We start from the raw sequence: 19,171 nt of genomic DNA on the forward strand, positions 1-19,171 counted from the left end.
TAAAATGGATTTTAAAAGGTTACATAGAGGATATAAAGTTACTGGTAAGACATTTGCAATATTCATATTTGATATATAATGCATTCTAAAGGGACTTGTAAGACAGGAGGAGTAGAACGTTTGGGCATATTATGAAGGACTGACAGATTGCTGTAGTTGGCCAACATTCCATCACACACTCAATTTCACAGTTCTGCAAATTTATTTTGGTGCAAGTTGAAGATCAGGACAGACCACCTCACGGGTCCAAATGCAGCATTACGCAGAGCTTAGGAACAAACTTAGATCAGCCTAAAGATAATTCTCCCTTAGGAGCAAGTTTAATCCAAGACAAAGGTAATCCAACACACAATATTTTGGTGGCGTGGCCCCTTACTCAGATCTTAATATACGACCGTCACAGACATACAATAAATGAAGCCATGGAGTAGGGTGATATCACTTATTTGCTGAATTAGACACCATCCGAGTAGATGATACCTAAAACATTGGGAGTTCAGCGCTTTGGACTCAGATGCTGAATCTGTTACAAGTGAAGATTCTTGTAGCACCGGTGGCCGATGTGTCTGTCCCAGCTCACTCTCTACTGTCCCTTCACTCACTGTTACTACTTCATACTCTGCCAATCACTTATTTTCTCCCGAGTGCTTTTCCTCTCTATGCTGTTCTCGGTGGCAATCCGATGCTCAGGATATCGACAACCACTATTCCTACAAAAGAAAAACGATTGATGACAATATACACTTACCTTCACCGCCACGGCGTGGATTCCTGAAGACTTCGCTATTTGACGTGTGTTAATTCCCAAGATGCTGCTGGATTGTGACATCGCCGAACACATTTAAAGAGGTACGTTAATTATACTGTTAGGGTTATGGTTCCGATACTCACCTGAGGTCATAATCCAACGCTGGTATGCAGCATCTTCGGAATTACCATGCCGTCGCTATCAAGGTAAGTATATTTTCATCATGTCGTTATTTCACTTCCCCGACTAAAAATTCCTCCCTGTTGAAGTCTCTTATGACACTAGTCTCTTAGCCCGTTACCTCATTCTATCTAAATCCGATTGCTTTGCTCTATTCATTTCTTCCCCCGTCTCCCACTGCCTTTAATTTGTTATCCTCTGCATGCACTGATAAAATCCCGCTCCTACTATTAATATAGCCTTCTGTCTATCTTGCTCTGTATCTCACAGTGGCTTAGTGATTATCACTTCTACCTCACAGCACTGGGGTCATGAGTTTGATTCCCGACCATGGCCTTATCTGTGTGGAGTTTGTATGTTCTCCCTGTGTTTGCGTGGGTTTCCTCCGGGTGCTCAGGTTTCCTCCCAAACTCCAAAAACATATTGACAGATTAATTGGCTACTTTCAAAACGGACCCGTGTGTGTGTGTGTGTGTGTGTGTGTGTAAGGGAATTTAGACTATAAGCTCCAATGGGGCAGGGACTGATGTGAGAGTTCTCTGTGTAGCGCTGCGGAAATAGTGGCACTATATAAATAACTGATGATAATGATCTCTATTGTCTTTTTAGACTCGGTTTCCTCTGAGCTTTATATACTAAATTGAAATGTTCTCTTAACCATCTCCCTTTTTGGTTGATCACTATGCGATTAAATGTGCCCTTCTCATCACTACGTAACCCTTTCTCAATTGCCTCTATATGTACCCTTACCTCTTACTTTTATCTTTCTCTTACTGCTGTTCCCTCACTGCTGCTCCTTCACCGATACTTCAATTTCTGCTGCTCCCTCACCCTCTCCAGTCTCTCACCACTCTCCAGCCTTACTCTACACCTTTCTCCCCATTTACTTTTGTCCCCGTCTCTATCCGCACCTCAGTCTTGTGGCTCCTTTTATCTTCTCTCTCTTGCGCTCAACTCATTCTTCCAAAGCTGTTCCTTTTTTTTTTTGCCAACCACTCCGCATAGGCGGATGCTGTATGCAGCTCGAGTCTTGTTCTCAATGGTGGGTTGCAGAGGAGCAGCGGAAGGCTCCTTCCGATTATGTGGGTGGTCTGTTTCTGAAACCAGACAGCCTATTCTCACGCCCTGTGCGTGGTTTGTGGTTCAATGCGGGTTTCTCCCATTAAGAGCTCAGTAAATCTTTTTGTTAAATTTACAACTATGTGTATTTCGATGGAGAGATCGATCGATGGATGGATCGATGGAAGGATAGAGGGAGAGATCGATCGATGGATAGAGGGAGAGATCGATGGATGGATCGATGGATAGAGGGAGAGATCGATGGATGGATCGATGGATAGAGGGAGAGATCGATGGATAGAGGGAGAGATCGATGGATAGAGGGAGAGATCGATGGATAGAGGGAGAGATCGATGGATAGAGGGAGAGATCGATGGATAGAGGGAGAGATCGATGGATAGAGGGATAGAGGGAGAGATCGATGGATAGAGGGATAGAGGGAGAGATCGATGGATAGAGGGAGAGATCGATGGATAGAGGGATAGAGGGAGAGATCGAGGGATAGAGGGAGAGATGGATGGATGGATAGAGGGAGAGATGGATGGATGGATAGAGGGAGAGATGGATGGATAGAGGGAGAGATGGATGGATGGATGGATGGATAGAGGGAGAGATCGATGGATAGAGGGAGAGATCGATGGATAGAGGGAGAGATCGATGGATAGAGGGAGAGATCGATGGATAGAGGGATAGAGGGAGAGATCGATGGATAGAGGGATAGAGGGAGAGATCGATGGATAGAGGGATAGAGGGAGAGATCGATGGATAGAGGGATAGAGGGAGAGATCGAGGGATAGAGGGAGAGATGGATGGATGGATAGAGGGAGAGATGGATGGATGGATAGAGGGAGAGATGGATGGATAGAGGGAGAGATGGATGGATGGATGGATAGAGGGAGAGATGGATGGATGGATGGATAGAGGGAGAGATGGATGGATGGATGGATAGAGGGAGAGATGGATGGATGGATGGATAGAGGGAGAGATGGATGGATGGATGGATAGAGGGAGAGATGGATGGATGGATGGATAGAGGGAGAGATGGATGGATGGATGGATAGAGGGAGAGATGGATGGATGGATGGATAGAGGGAGAGATGGATGGATGGATGGATAGAGGGAGAGATGGATGGATGGATGGATAGAGGGAGAGATGGATGGATGGATGGATAGAGGGAGAGATGGATGGATGGATGGATAGAGGGAGAGATGGATGGATGGATGGATAGAGGGAGAGATGGATGGATGGATGGATAGAGGGAGAGATGGATGGATGGATAGAGGGAGAGATGGATGGATGGATAGAGGGAGAGATGGATAGAGGGAGAGATGGATGGATGGATAGAGGGAGAGATGGATGGATGGATAGAGGGAGAGATGGATGGATGGATGGATAGAGGGAGAGATGGATGGATGGATAGAGGGAGAGATGGATGGATGGATAGAGGGAGAGATCGATGGATGGATGGATAGAGGGAGATGGATGGATGGATAGAGGGAGAGATGGATGGATGGATGGATAGAGGGAGAGATGGATGGATGGATGGATAGAGGGAGAGATGGATGGATGGATGGATAGAGGGAGAGATGGATGGATGGATAGAGGGAGAGATCGATGGATGGATGGATAGAGGGAGAGATCGATGGATGGATGGATAGAGGGAGAGATGGATGGATGGATGGATAGAGGGAGAGATGGATGGATGGATGGATAGAGGGAGAGATGGATGGATGGATGGATAGAGGGAGAGATGGATGGATGGATGGATAGAGGGAGAGATGGATGGATGGATGGATAGAGGGAGAGATGGATGGATGGATGGATAGAGGGAGAGATGGATGGATGGATGGATAGAGGGAGAGATGGATGGATGGATGGATAGAGGGAGAGATGGATGGATGGATGGATAGAGGGAGAGATCGATGGATGGATCGATAGAGGGAGAGATCGATGGATAGAGGGAGAGATCGATGGATGGATGGATCGATAGAGGGAGAGATCGATGGATAAAGGGAGAGATCGATGGATAGAGGGAGAGATCGATGGATAGAGGGAGAGATCGATGGATAGAGGGAGAGATCGATGGATAGAGGGAGAGATCGATGGATAGAGGGAGAGATCGATGGATAGAGGGAGAGATCGATGGATAGAGGGAGAGATCGATGGATAGAGGGAGAGATCGATGGATAGAGGGAGAGATCGATGGATGGATGGATAGAGGGAGAGATCGATGGATGGATGGATAGATAGAGGGAGAGATCGATGGATGGATGGATAGATAGAGGGAGAGATCGATGGATGGATGGATAGAGGGAGAGATCGATGGATGGATGGATAGAGGGAGAGATCGATGGATGGATAGAGGGAGAGATCGATGGATGGATGGATAGAGGGAGAGATCGATGGATGGATGGATAGAGGGAGAGATCGATGGATGGATGGATGGAGGGAGAGATCGATGGATGGATGGATGGAGGGAGAGATCGATGGATGGATGGATGGATAGATAGAGGGAGAGATCGATGGATGGATGGATGGATAGAGGGAGAGATCGATGGATGGATGGATGGATAGAGGGAGAGATCGATGGATGGATGGATGGATAGAGGGAGAGATGGATGGATGGATGGATGGATAGAGGGAGAGATGGATGGATGGATAGAGGGAGAGATCGATGGATGGATAGAGGGAGAGATCGATGGATGGATGGATGGATAGAGGGAGAGATCGATCGATGGATGGATGGATGGATAGAGGGAGAGATCGATCGATTGATGGATAGGGGGAGAGATCGATAGAGGGATATATGTAGATATTTAGATAAATATAGATAGATATAGTTATCTATCTATCTTCACCCCTATTCCTATATATTATTCCAAAAACTTAAGGGAGAGGGAACTCATTTCGGACATTATAATAAAACAATAACAAAAGATTATACCACCAACTTTCTACTTTCTCTCTATATTCTGCCATTCCCCAAACCCTGTTGCATTCGGACTAGAAACCAATAGATCGTCCTTACTGGATGTGATATACAAACAGTCTTCATTTACAATCTAGGGATTCTTCAAGCAGGGAGTACTTGCATTAATTCACCAATTTGTCTTCAGAGGATACACTGGACAACATTCTAGCTGCAAGTACTTGTGTCTGTCCTGTTACGCACACAAAAAACAAAAGTTTCTGGACTGCAATTATTTGCAAGAATTCAATATTTATTTATATATATAAAAAAAAAAAAAAAAAGAAGATAACTTTCTTTGCATAACAAACCTGATATTTACATTGAGCCTAATTGACAGACCGGAAATTATACACATGTCCCGCAACCCCCTGACAAATTCAAAACGTGATAGTTTTAAGAAAAACAAATATACACAGCATAAAATTGTATTTTGGTACAAAATTTAAACATATAAAAAGGCATTATGCGTTAACCAGAGTCAAATAAAAAAAACAACAAACAATGTAATATGTATATATACTTTGTTAGTAATGTATTATAACCGTACAAAACCTCCTGGGCCCAAAAAAAAAATACTGTTTTGACGTAGTTATGTCTTAATTTTAGCTAAAAAATATTCAGATGTTTATTTACAATTGTATATAAAAATAAAAATGCATAGTATACTAAAACAATTATAAAACTGCAAACACTAAATAGTATTTTATGTGCATTCCAACCAATTAAATGTGTTCTTAAATCAATCCTGCCCACCAACACACATTGGTAAGCGAACTGAAGAGTCAGCTCTTAAGGCTCAGACATTCATCGAAGCGAAATGGACCATTTACAAGCCGGGGGAAGGGATCGATTAAGAAAAAAAGCACATGACAAACGAAAAATAATTTAAAGGGGCATAATAAATCTTAGTAATTTTTTTTTTCTTGGTGGAAAGCCATAGCTGCAGTGAGAATGGTGGGTTCTAAAACTCTTTTTGTAAAATACTAAGTTCAAGGAGCAACAACACAAATATACACTATATTTCTCTAATTAAATTAACAAAAAACTGAAAAGGATAAACACAATTAGAAAAAAATTCCACCCGCCATTATTTTCAAGCTCAGAGTTGTAATAGGGACAGAGACCTGTAAATCGCCCATTTCTGTCACCTACACACGGAGGAGGCGGCCATTTTGTGAGCCGATCCAATATTCAGCCAATTAAAGTGCTAGGAGGCAGTGACATCACCTGACTAATATTCATGAGGTACAAGTTCCTAGCAAATGGATTCATTCAAACCACAAAATGGCTGCCTCCACTGTGGAGAGGCAACAGGTATGCCTTAAAACGTCACAAAGATGTGGGCTAGTGAAAGGTAAACGCATGTCTGTAAGAGCGTCAGATGTTCAGGAAGCAGGGTCAAAGGTCAAACCCAATTACGGGGGCCATTACTTTGCACAAGCATTTTAACATATTTCTTCATCACTTCTTCTGTTATTGTCTTGTGTTTGATTTATAAACTCATTATGCACCTTATTTTCCTCATAATGTGCTGTGTTTTGTCATTATTTCCTATAGTGCGTTTTCTGCATTCTGCTATTAAATCGATCCAAAAAGGATTGTGGGATACAATTAAGCAAAACAAAAAAATTCAAAATGAAAATAAATGTACGGGGGGGAAAAAAAAAAATCTACACCTGACACAATGACCATATATATTATATATACACACACACATATATATATATTAAATATGCAATGACTTTCCTGTACATTTCAAAAATGTTTGTGTGCCAAGGCCTAATGCAATAACTTCTACACACACAATAAAAATGTTAACTCTCTTTACAAGAGGAGATTTGAGATTCCGGATGATACAAATTAATAGGTCAAAAGGAAAATATTAAAAAAAGATAGCTCCCCCATTGTGGACTATTTTTATGTATGTCAATGTGCAAAATAGATAAAAAAATAAGTCTATTTTGTGTAACCATTATCCCATTTCTAATCATTTGCTAGATACACTAATATATATCTAATATAGTGTATCTAACACTTATCTTTAAAAGGAGTAGCCTGACGTCTCGCACCACTCTGCTCAAACAACTTAACGACGGGAAGATGTGGCAGTGGGGAACCGGCGTAGACAATCCGGCCCCCTGAAGACTCAATAAGGAAGGTAAGTGCTAGATATATTAACCGACTAGGATAGGGGTTATACTTGCAAACCAGGCTCACTTGGCATATTGTGCACATGAAACCACTGAATGGGAAAATATGGAGGAAAATAGTCAAAAGGTGGATTATTCCTTTAAAATAATAAACGACCTGCATGCCAGGATCCGTCTTAATTACAGTGTGTTAAAAGCAAACAAGAACGCTTGCAATTAGTGTCATCCTTCAGAACCCAGTTCGTCATTTTTATAGCATTACTGGGAACTTGCAAACACAATGAATGACTTGCGAGAAAAGTGTTGTGTACATCAAACATCAAAAAAGTTTTAAATACACAACCTTTAAAAGGATTGCCAATGATGTAAAAAGAAAAAAGAAAAAAAAAATGCTTTTAGTAACATTGATAAACATATATGCAAAAGTTTTCAGAAGCTCATCAGATAATTGTGCACCGGGCAGATCGCAATGTGAGCAAACCTCTCTGAAGATGGAGCAAGCGTAGGGATTATTAATCCCACAGCCTGAACACTTCTGCTGCTGCGCGGTGTAAACCTCGGGTAACGTCCGGTAGAAAATTCGGCTTCAAGATTTCCGGGCACTTTGATCCGGCTCTTGTTTTACACCGCCGTTTGTGTGACCAGCAACTGCTTACAGAGAATTCACTGATCCCAATGCTTGCGCAATTTTCAGAGCGTTTTGCACCAGCAATTACAGCAAAAACACCCATCTCAATGAGCCCTTACTGTCTCCACTTCTAATTTAGGTGTAGTGGTCCTTTAAAACAAACAAATTTACTAAGAGGTGGGGGGGCATAAACATGATGAATGGTCATGCAAGATTTAACAAACCGGGTTATAATACATCTAAATGTTAAAGTTCCACGTGAAGGAATGGAACACACGGACATTGTAGACATCAGGCGATAGAGCAAACAGAAGAGGGGATTAATTTGTCTGTGCTCCAACACCTACTGAAGGCCTGGACACAACCTGTAGTTTTCCAGGTGTTGTGAAACTACAAGCCCCAGCATGCCTTAACAGCTATCGGCTGGATATCTGCTGGCAAAGCATGCTGGGGCTTGTAGTTTCACAACATCTGGAGAGCCACAAGTAGTTCAGACCTGAGCTACTTTATAATTCAATTAGCTGTTCTAGTGATCCTTGATTGCTGCTTGAAGACCAGTGGTTGACCAAACTGGTTATAGGGGTATAAACCACTTGTCCCAGGCCCACCTATAAATTGGCCCATTAGGGGCAGATGACTGAGCGGACCAGCCAGCAGAGAGCTTGAGGCTTCCTATTGGTCCGCACAGTCACACATCCCCCTGTGTTGCAAAATCTCTGGTAGAGCAGTTCCGCCGTTAGTCACTAGGGCGACCGCCGTAATCCAGACAGCACTTACAACCACACTAAAAACCCGAATGCTGTCATTCTGAGATGGAGCCAATTACGACTTACTGAAAATCTGATTGAGAAGAATTCCGGCATTACAACATAGCGTCGGTCACGTTCCTGTCACTGTCAAGCGCGACTCAGACATTTATGCTATTAAGGGGGCAAGTCGGAATTGACTCTATCTCAGAATGACAGCATTCGGGTTTTTAGTGTAAGTGCTGCTGGGATTATCGAAGTCGCATACTCCTACCCCACCTGAGCAGTCCCATGTAAGCCCAATGTCTATTATGTCCCCCTCATTATGGTTGTTCTATAATATACATTACTTAAGGTGCGTTTTTTTTATGTATATTAACTATGCGGCAGACTGATATTTTCTTTTATATAAAAACAAGATCGACAAACCATACGCTAATAAGAAGCCTGAGCAAGAAATAAAATATACAAATAATCATTCTGAAAAATAGTTTAAAAGAAACCTATGAAATGTACATCTATAAGTTCATGGATTGATTTACACTAGTGCGAGATATATCTATCTTCTACCAACTTTTTTGTTGTATTTTTAACGCTGCTTTAAAGATAGAAAAGTCAGAAATAGGATTCAAAAAAACTAAAAAAAAAAACACTCGGCATCTTACATCGTAAAACGTGGTTCAATATACTGTTAAGTTTTTTACATAAATTATTAAAAAGACAAATAAATTAACTTATTAAAAACAGGAAAATACAAAAAAAAAAAAAAGTTTGTGTGTTCTGCATAACGAATGTTAAATACTTGGAGAGTTAAGACTTCCATCTAGGAAATCCTCAAAATCATGTTTCTGATCATATAAAACAATATTATATTAGTCTGGAGCTTTCGAGAAACTGGATGAGAACTTGATAGACAAATTGGTATTGCGCGATGGTTTGGATCATGAACATCCTTTGTTCTCGGAGGTGCTTCAACATCATTGGGATTTCAACCTTCTGTAATAAAAGAAACAAGAAAACAATGGACATGAATTTAGGAAACAAGTCACAGGGTACGGGTCTCAGCCAAGGAAAGAAAAATTAGGCAAAAAAAAAAAAAAGTTCAGGGTGGGGGGAGAAAAACAAAACTGTGTCCCACACATGAGCTTTGCAACTAGATCCTGGCATTGCGCATTCTCAGTCGACCGCTGTCAGTAACTGCTCCAGACAAATAAAAAGAGTGTAAGCTCATAACATTATCTACCCCAATATTGTCCAAATACATGACAATTATAACAACAGGTCTGTGTGCTGACTAAGTTATAATAAAACATGCGAACTAGGACCACACTACGGATGATGTCTCTCGATGCCATATCTTTGACGATTTTACCAACGACTCCAAGTCCCGATCAGCAGCCTGATTCCTGTCTACACACTAAACACGTACACGATTTACCGTCAGATCTGTGCTCTTCATCTGTCATAACCATCGGCTGAAAAGATTGTGACTCTAAACTCTATGGAGATCTATGGACACTGCTGGCCGTGAGTGCATGCACACTGCGGGATTTGCCAGACATCGTTCCATTGTTTATCTATAGATTAGTCAGCTTTTAAAACCAAATGAAACTAGATGATGTGCTTTGGAACGATAAAACATGATCGTGGAAGCGTACACACTAATGCGATATCAGGCCTAGCAGTCGTTTATCGTGTGATTGGCCTGATAATGGGGTGTAGTGTATACTCCGTTCTAATCTCTGTAATAGGTTAAAACAATACATTTAATCAAAGAAAGACACCTATCTGTAATAACATATCAGCAGTCATTTAAACACGTGTCATGGTTTGTAACACAGAAAAAGCAGGATGGAGCTGGGGGCCACAGGTGAAGGCTCGGAGGGCCGCTTGCGGACCCAGGGCCGGCTCTTGCCCATTACTGTTCTAGAAAATGAAAGCTAGAATCTATAGGCAGAACCTTCATTTTTCCTTTCTACTCTACCCCTTGGAGTGTGTTCAGGGAAAGCAGTGAGCACAACAGAAAATAAAAAATTAAAGTGCATATGTCAGGGATTGGAGCCCTTTAAATCATGTTCTATGGAGAGCGATAATAAGGTTCTCACGCTATCAAGGAGCAACTTACCTCATTGTGTTCCAAACATCGCATCATCAGCTCGGTGAGAATAACCACACCGGTTCTCCCTACACCCGCACTACAGTGAACCAAGACTGGAGGGTTCCAGTGGCTGCTCGTGTCCAGCATGCTGTTGGCGTGACGACGCACAGACTGAATCTCCTCCAGATAAGCTGCAGAACACGACAGTACGTATATAATAAAAACACCCAAACAAGGATTACAATGCAAAATAAAATAAACCGGGAGAGCTGAAACCTTACATAAAAATCCCTGGACCTCTTCTGGACATCCGTGGTCCGGCCAGTCGGTAAACTGCAGATGCCAGACTGTCCTCTCTTGACCGGATAAGAGATGTTTGATCTTTAACCCAGTGGTTGCATAGCAACCGGAATCTGTGCGGAAGTTGGTGGTGACTTTGAACTTCCCGTAAGTAGCGGAATTGTGTCTGGAACCCAACTTAGGCCAGTAACGGTGGCTCTTGGCTCTTCCGTCCTCCTGTGAAACGTAGAGACGGAAGTTAGCAGAAGTATGTACCGAACACACCGCATCAGCAGAATGATTTCTTATTATCCATGTATACTCTGTAACAAGAGATGTGTAAATTAGTCATTTTCCTCATTAAAAGTGATGCAATATTTTTCCTATCCTGGGGCCAGAAGGCCGTGTTTGAATGCAGCCTCTACACCCCCCATACAGAACCCTCCTCTGCAGCAATGGTCACTGGTTAGTATCAGCCAACCTTATACCAATCATGGTGTCTAGTGTCCGCCAGAAACCAAATGAGAGGCAGGGACGTATATGAAGATGGTACATCTTGCTTTGTTACCATGTATGCCAATGGCCATGCCCAGATATATGAAAAGGCCACATGGGCATTGAGCGGCAGAACTTTGGACAATGAACCATTAAATTTCATATCAATAAGTATTATAGATTGCAAAGATATAATTAAGCAATTGATTATTTCCATGTATTTATTTTATATTGGTGGAAATCGGTGGCTCTGTGGCGCAACGCGGAGGCTCTGTGGCGCAACCGGGACCGAAACAGTCAGTGGCCTAGAGGGTTACACAACGTAAATCCAAGGCTGGGTGGGTTCAAGCTTTCTTGTTTCCTCCTCTGTGCCATAATGTATTTATTGTCATTTCTTTAATAACGTGGCGCAGTTAGATCATCCCCTTTGTTAATCCCACCCCGATGCCACGTAAAAACTCTGAAAATCATTTACTGCCATTACAGCTGGCGTCGTCAAAAAGCCGAACCACACAGCTGATAAACAAACCGAGCAGAAGAGGAGGAAATGGCTCGCTAGCCAGTGCCTACATTATGCAGCTGAAGAGGCCACAGGTGACGGATATTATCCGGTGCTGTTATCACACCGAGCACAGTTCCCAGCTTGCAGTGTTGTACTTGGCACACCATCAGACGTGGTGTGATAGAAGGCTGTGGCTCTTCATGCCGTTAGCGCTGATAAGGACGCTGGAATGTGGGGCTGGCAGTCACATGGCCAGCAACAGCCACACAAGAAAACAAAGCCCGGAACCTGAGCAGATATATAATTGTTGTGCTTGGAGGTTACATTATACTGTCCGATGGGATTCTATGTAGTGCTCACAGGGATTATCATCAAAGACAAAAAGAAAAACAAACAAATACCCGTATCACAGAAACATAAAATCAGATAATACTAAATAATAATACTACATTCAGATAACACATAACAAAAAGTTAAAAACAGATGTTCAACAACACTCGTATATAATAAAAAAAAAAGTATAAAAAAAAAAAGTGTTTTATATATAAAAACTAACATTTCTAACTTGTTCACTTTAGATATTGACCTATATTTATTCCTTATCGATTACAGGCAATTAAATGGTCACTAGTTTCTTACAGCCAGCCCAAATAAATCTGAATTTCTTTTCACCGGCTGGTCCAAGTCATCTGATTAATAAAACAGTCATTACCCTGTAGGCGACATAAGTGAGGATTGACCTCTGAATACAGCCATGTGCTTACTGCCCTCAGGGGTAGCCTTAAAGGATTAGCTTTTACTAATGTAACAGTAAGTTATAATCCCCAACTATTATGTTGAATGTGTGAAAGACTCTTAAGAATGCATTTAGCATTACCTGCAAAGTAAATATTCTGCTGGAGGCTTTCATGTACTACATACATGCCAGTGGATTTAAAACACAGTGTGAACAGCCACTTGTGCTGCGGAATTCAAACCAACGGATGTTGAGCAAGTGATACCGACCCCCAGAAGGTCAATTTCTACAGTGTAGGCAATGCTAGATACACTTAGCTAGGGTGTATCTAACAAACATGCAAATATAGTCAGCGAGGTCCCAAACAAACAAGGTAAATTCCATCAAGTTCAACATGTATATCTATATCTCACTATTGTGTGCTCAGATTGGCTACTCCCACATGACATGCAAATACATGGACACACAAGATTTAGCGTACTTTATGATGCTGGTAACATTCTAATGATCCGATTGGCTGAAGGTAATTCTAGTCCCGCCCCCTCTATCTCCTGCTTGTCTGTGTGTTCTGAAGAGTGAGGGCAACAGGTCACCTGACCCTAGTCAAAGGCATCGAAAAATCACCCTTGAATTTATAACAATATTATTATTAGTACCATTAATTGGCTTGAGGACTGAAGTTAATAAATTCTGGGGAACTATGGATGTTATAGCTTCACTAATACAATAAAACAACATTAAGGTTATGTTGTTTCACCTGTCCACAAAGAACAAACGAGAGACAAGCAATTTACAGGATGAAGTATAGGTGTTTAACGTACGTACCTCTTCAGCCGTCAGCATGGCGATAACATTCACCCCCTGCTCCCACACCATCTGCCAGAAGTCATGGAACGTTTGGGGCAGGGGGCCCTGGGTGGCTATGTAATGCCATTCTTTGTCCCCTACAGCCACCTGTATTACACAGACAATAGCTCCAATCAGGGGTGCGTTGGTGACTATGGGCAACAAGCCATCAAAATGCTTCTCATACTGTAAGAACTGCCTCATTGGAGGTAAGGCCCACTTGTTTTATTTAGACATACACAGGCCAAGAAAGGGGATGAAAGCGGGGGTGCAACAAAGATCTGAATTTTACATGCACCTGATTTTGGACTGGAGAACTCGGATTTCCAGTGGGCACCTGGCATCACGTGGTGGGAGATTGAGGAGCATTGTGTGTGGAGTCTGAATGCTGAGCTGGGAGGGTTGAGAGAAGTTTTTGGACACGTGGGATGTAAGCAAGACCTTAGGGGTAAATAGAGCTCCAAAGGGCTTATGTAGGTATTTTAGAGGGGTTGGCATTGTGGGGGGTCTAAGTGGCATGTGTTAAAGTTGAAGTGTGTTTTGGAAGAGATGTGTGGTCTATTCTAAGAGCATACGGTATCTTTTTTTTGAGCAAATGCGCTGTTTAAACTTATTATTAATATTAAAGGGTAACGTGCGGCCCTTTTGAAGGTCTGAGGGCCGCCCATCACTGCCATATAGGAAGGAAAGCAAACATTACCATAGATCAGTGTTGGCTAACCTGTGACACTCCAGGTGTTGTGAAACTACAAGTCCCAGCATACCCTTCCAACAATAAGCTGCTATATATTGGCAAAGCATTCTGGGATTTGTAGTTTCACAAACACCTGGAGTGTCACAGGTTAGCCAACACTGCCATAGATAGTACAATGTAAATGATATTATAACTCACAGAAGAGTTCCATGACCAGATAAAGGAACAGATGATTGCAGGCCAAGTGTTCTCAGATCTGAACGGTGACTTCTAATATCCATAATGATTTACAGTAGTGGGTGTGTTATTGCTTATAATACAAACATTTCCCTAATGAACAATGACGTGATGACACCAGAATGAACCAATTTTATTGCTTGTAGGAGTTTATTTATAGGTTATCATTGGTGTATTATACATAATTCAGCATTAACGGATTACAAAAACAACCAAGATGACGGTCACCAGTACAAGCAGCTGTTCTAAACTCGGGTACGTGCTTTAGGTAGGATGACTAGTGTCAAAGGAATAGAAATAGACACCAAATGATGTTATTTAAATTACAGTGCTGTTCTGTAGGTTTACTAGTTTTAATTTCTGTTTATTGAAAATGAAGAAGAATTATTTGTTCAGCGTCACTGTATGTAAGGTAGGAAAACAATAGATTAAAAATATATTCTGACATGGAAGGGGGGGGGGGGAATTGGGTAATTAGGGGTTGGAGGGCCCTGTTGGTATACTCACGTAGGTCACTCCAGGAACATTTTTCGCTTATGATGGGAGAGGAGTGGTATTTGGTTAGTTTTTGGTTCTATCAGTAGACACACTGCAGACTGCACCCACAAGGACTTCTGAATGGGAATAGGTGCTGAAGCCATGGTTATCCCACTGCTAGTTTATCATGGATTGTTTGCTCTCCAGTCCTCCTCATAGCAGCCTGTTACCTTAACATGTGAGGTTTAGCCGTACCTTTATGTGCGATGCATTGATGTAACCCGTATGGTTTTCTTTGGTGGGAACGAGCTCTACCCGGTTTTCTTCATAAGGAATAACCTCCCGGACACGATTGCGCTCCAGGTTTTCTGGCAAAGCCGCGGTGGTGAAAACGCCATCTGCCTTCCTCTTTGGAATCTGCTCGTACTCCGTAAACACCATCCCCTCCTCCAGCCTTCTGCCCAAGGCCTTACACTGCAAAGACAACAGTCACGTTAGAAATCCATAGACCTAGCGAGTAGGAGGGTGTCTCCATCTGGCCGGCAGAGACGGGGTCTCGTGTAAAGTGAGGGAGTTCCGTGCAACCCCAGAAACTGTGTGAGCCAAGGTAACTAGCAAATCTGGGACATGTGGAGAGGCAACGTTGTCAACGATCCTTATATAATGAGTCTTAGGAACCCCTGTCCATTATATTGGGACCAATAATACCCATATTGCATTAAGTACGTGGCAGTGTAAATACCACCGACAAAGGGGATTACAGCTGGACAGAAAGGATAGTAAGAAAGTGGTGTCAATTGTTTACGGATAGTTCCGTGCCTCGCGTTTCATTAGTCAGTCCGTGTGGACAACATATGTGGAACAACATAGGGATCAATCATTTCACTTTGCGCCAGGATTTATACTGTTGTTATATATAGGGATCAACAGGTCCGATGCCGGCGGTATGACCTGGCAGTACACTTCTATTGCTTTACATTTGATAGGCAATGAGAGCGTAATAATGGTGTGGACCAGTCCGTATGTTGGCGACACAGACTCAGACCTGTGTTCAGGAAAACAATTATCCTGAACAATCAAAATCTGAGCGCTTGGTTTTGATTGGGCAGAGCAGAATATGGCCAGCCGGTAACCACTTCTGGAAATGTGTAGTGGGGTCATCAGCCAACGTGGAAGTAGGAAGGGACCTTTGTAGCCGAACGTATATGACGGATCAGGAACAAGTGGAGAATAGTAACAGACTGGAGACGCACAACAGCCTTTCAGATGTGTCTGTATTCTGTTTTTCACATAACATTTGAAAACTTTACATAATAATAATAAAAATACTAATACCAACACTAACACTACTACTAATAATAAAAATAATAATAAAAATAGCCTACATAAGACAAGTGCTTTGCAATAACATAGACTGTGTCTGTGCACTATGTTTAAGATTACACATATAAGATGTCTCACTCAAAACACAGACATGCAAAGCATGACTGCGCATATTAGCATATATGCAAACGAGCTTACGTCCAACTCTCAATCAGACGAGATGTGTCTAGTTCCTAATGATTCGATAGGCTGCATTCAAAGATTGGTTCCACCCACAAAACTGTTGCAGCTACAGTGCGTCAGCAACGGCTGCAGCTCAATCCCCTTCCATTAACGGTATCGTTTTATACTATTACTAGAGTTCACAGGAGGTTAATTCCACACACACAAGTTTTATGTATATAAGGAAACAGAAGATAACCTTACCCTCTCGTCCATTGGCACTATACCAGTGTCATCCTGGCTATCCTCGGGTACAGGAATCCTGGAAACAGAGAGCCCATTCAGCGCTGCCAACATCAAGGGTCTCTTCTGAGCCTCCAGCGCTGCCATCTCCTGCTTTTGTAAATTCTTCTGGCAAGAAAAGACACGTTTTCATCTACGTTAGTTGTGCCAACAAATCCTGGAATGTTTTTAATCTTAAAATCAACAACTGCCAAGCCCCGGAATGCTGACAATCACAATTAAATAGAGAATACATGGACTCAGTTATTTACAACATCCCCCTGATGACTAAGAACGGGCTCTTACATACAATGTTGAGCTCCAAACTATTGAACAACTACAAGTACCAACGTGCAGGGATTTTGAACTTCCACAGCGGATGGGAGGTCAACAGAATGTCCAAGAGGATCAATTGTATATAATGCCTGAACCTACAACCATCAATAGAATACTTAGTCATATGTCAATTTAAGTTTTTCTCTGCTGTTGCTTAGATTCATTTAAACAGACCGATTCTCCAGGCATTACTGCCAGGAACATTTTTAAAAAGTAGAAAGTATGTTGGTGGCACCTTAATGCAGCCGTACTGATGCCTGAGAGAATATACAACTTGGGTATGATGTGATCCTGGGGAGGAAAGCTTTTAATTCCCCATTAAAGTGCCCTACTCAAATTTGGGAAGAAAGGGGGTGCAGTTATAAAACAAATGTTTGCTGCACACTATAGAGTAATGAGCCCAGTAAGATAAGGCTTCATTTAGCACCTGTTGAGCCAATAGTAATCTGAGTTACATTCGACATATGTCAGAGCCCTGATATATTCACTGTACAGCGCGCAGCGGAACGTCCAGCACTGGAGAGCGCTAGGAGGCGTGGCTTATGTAGTAGTGACGAATGGGCCAATAGGCACGCCATTTTTATTTATTTTTTTAATCTGCACTTAACGCTGTAGGAAGCTTTATATGGGATACAATTTAATTTTAACATGCAAAGACAGCCACAATTATGCACCTAATCTGTACCTGCTCTTCCCATCGGTTTCTACTTGGGTGCAAACATTTGCACCCAAGTAGAAGCCGATATCTTAGCTCACAAACCCAACACTTTTCCCTGTAAAACTGGGTGCAGTTGCCTTGCATGTTGGCATTTTCTGTACTTTCAGGAATGCACCATAATCTCCATCTTTTGGCTTTATTACACTGACCTTCATGAATACAGCACTGTATTGATATTCATACATCTATACCTGTTTGTGTACTTGGAGTATTGGCCGAAATATAACCGATTCTATTGATACTCAACATTTTAAAAATACAGACTATATAATATATATTTCACTATTAGGGAAAAACAAACTTTAGCACTTTTAAACCTGTAATACGTTGTTCATTTCTGATACGTCCAATGGATGACCCTGTTTTTTAAGCATACCCATATACACATCAGCACTCACCCTCATCATTATTTCTCTCTCGACAATGGCATCCTCAGAAGAAAACATTTCGGAGACCGGTCTTTCCTTCACCGGCTCCCTCTTGACCCGCTCTTTTACACTGGTGAGATCAGGCTCGGAGATCGACGGCCCCAGGGAGGTCCCGTTAATCGCCGCTTGGTCATTTCTGGACATACACAGAGTTTGGGACGGCCGGGAGCTCATCGCCTTGGCTCTCACGATGGCGGCAGAGATGGTGGCTGGATCGTGTCTCAAAGCTCCGTTGCTGATACTTTTTCTTGGACCTGGATATTCCGGCGGTGGCTTGTTTGGTATTCGAGCCAAGGCGGCCTGCAGCTGAGCACTGTATGAGATTCCCTGGATGAACGAAGTGTGCGGCGCAGGTCTGTGGGAGTCGTCTTCCTCCTCGCTGTCACTGCTGTGGATCAGCATGGTGGCATCTGAGATGGTCTTCTTGTGGTGGTACATCGGGAGCTGCTGTACCTCGTGAGCCTTCTGCATGGAATCCTCCGTGTGCAGCTGCTCTCTTAACGTATTTCTCCGTGGCAATGGAGCATTTAATGACTTTAAAGCCATAACTTCCATGCCGCGAACCATGTTGTTCATGACTTCAAAACTATGGCGTTTGTTAATGACTGGATGGTGCTTATGGGTCTTCAGCGGTTCGCTGACCTCCTGAAGAGACTGGCGGACCACGGGAGAGCTGTCTTCTTGGAAAGTTTTGACCGACTGTTGAACTTTTCTGGTGACAAGATCTGGGCTACTGCTGCTAACATGTTTATGGCGATGACTGGCCAGGTCGGGAGTGCTGCTAGCAGGTCGAGGCGGTGGGTAAGGAGGTGGCGGCCGAGACAAGAAGTTTCTAAACATATGGGCAGCACTAAAAGTTTGTGGTGGAACATTGGCCAACTCTGGCGTGCTGACCGTGTGGGAAATGGCCTTACTGTAACCTGGGTTTGAAGCAGGTTGACCAGGCGGCATTTGTTCTGGCGGATTTATGGGTTTGTTGCCGAAAGGAGTCTGAGGACCGTAGGAGGCCATGTAAGGATGTCTTTCCTGAATCTCAGGTTGGCTGTAGACCAAGTTCTCTCGATGCCTGTACGCA

The 19,171-nt window shown here is 42.7% G+C and overlaps 1 protein-coding gene across 1 annotated transcript in view; it reads right to left on the bottom strand.

Annotated features, from left to right (window-relative positions):
* Nucleotides 1–5,188: 5,188 nt before the first annotated feature.
* The window catches only part of PTPN14 (protein tyrosine phosphatase non-receptor type 14), a 78,848-nt gene continuing 64,865 nt past the window's right edge, over nt 5,189–19,171 (bottom strand). The window contains exons 11-17 of the mRNA XM_075200974.1: nt 18,067–19,168; nt 16,597–16,743; nt 15,103–15,321; nt 13,419–13,547; nt 10,863–11,097; nt 10,609–10,772; nt 5,189–9,479 (exon numbers count right to left, since the gene is read on the bottom strand). Coding sequence (XP_075057075.1) covers nt 9,351–9,479; nt 10,609–10,772; nt 10,863–11,097; nt 13,419–13,547; nt 15,103–15,321; nt 16,597–16,743; nt 18,067–19,168 — 2,125 coding nt within the window. The 3' untranslated portion in view covers nt 5,189–9,350. The remainder of the gene's footprint in view (nt 9,480–10,608; nt 10,773–10,862; nt 11,098–13,418; nt 13,548–15,102; nt 15,322–16,596; nt 16,744–18,066; nt 19,169–19,171) is intronic.

This window comes from Mixophyes fleayi, chromosome 3 (genome assembly GCF_038048845.1).
Source record: "Mixophyes fleayi isolate aMixFle1 chromosome 3, aMixFle1.hap1, whole genome shotgun sequence".
In the NCBI taxonomy this organism is placed as follows: Eukaryota; Metazoa; Chordata; class Amphibia; order Anura; family Limnodynastidae; genus Mixophyes; species Mixophyes fleayi.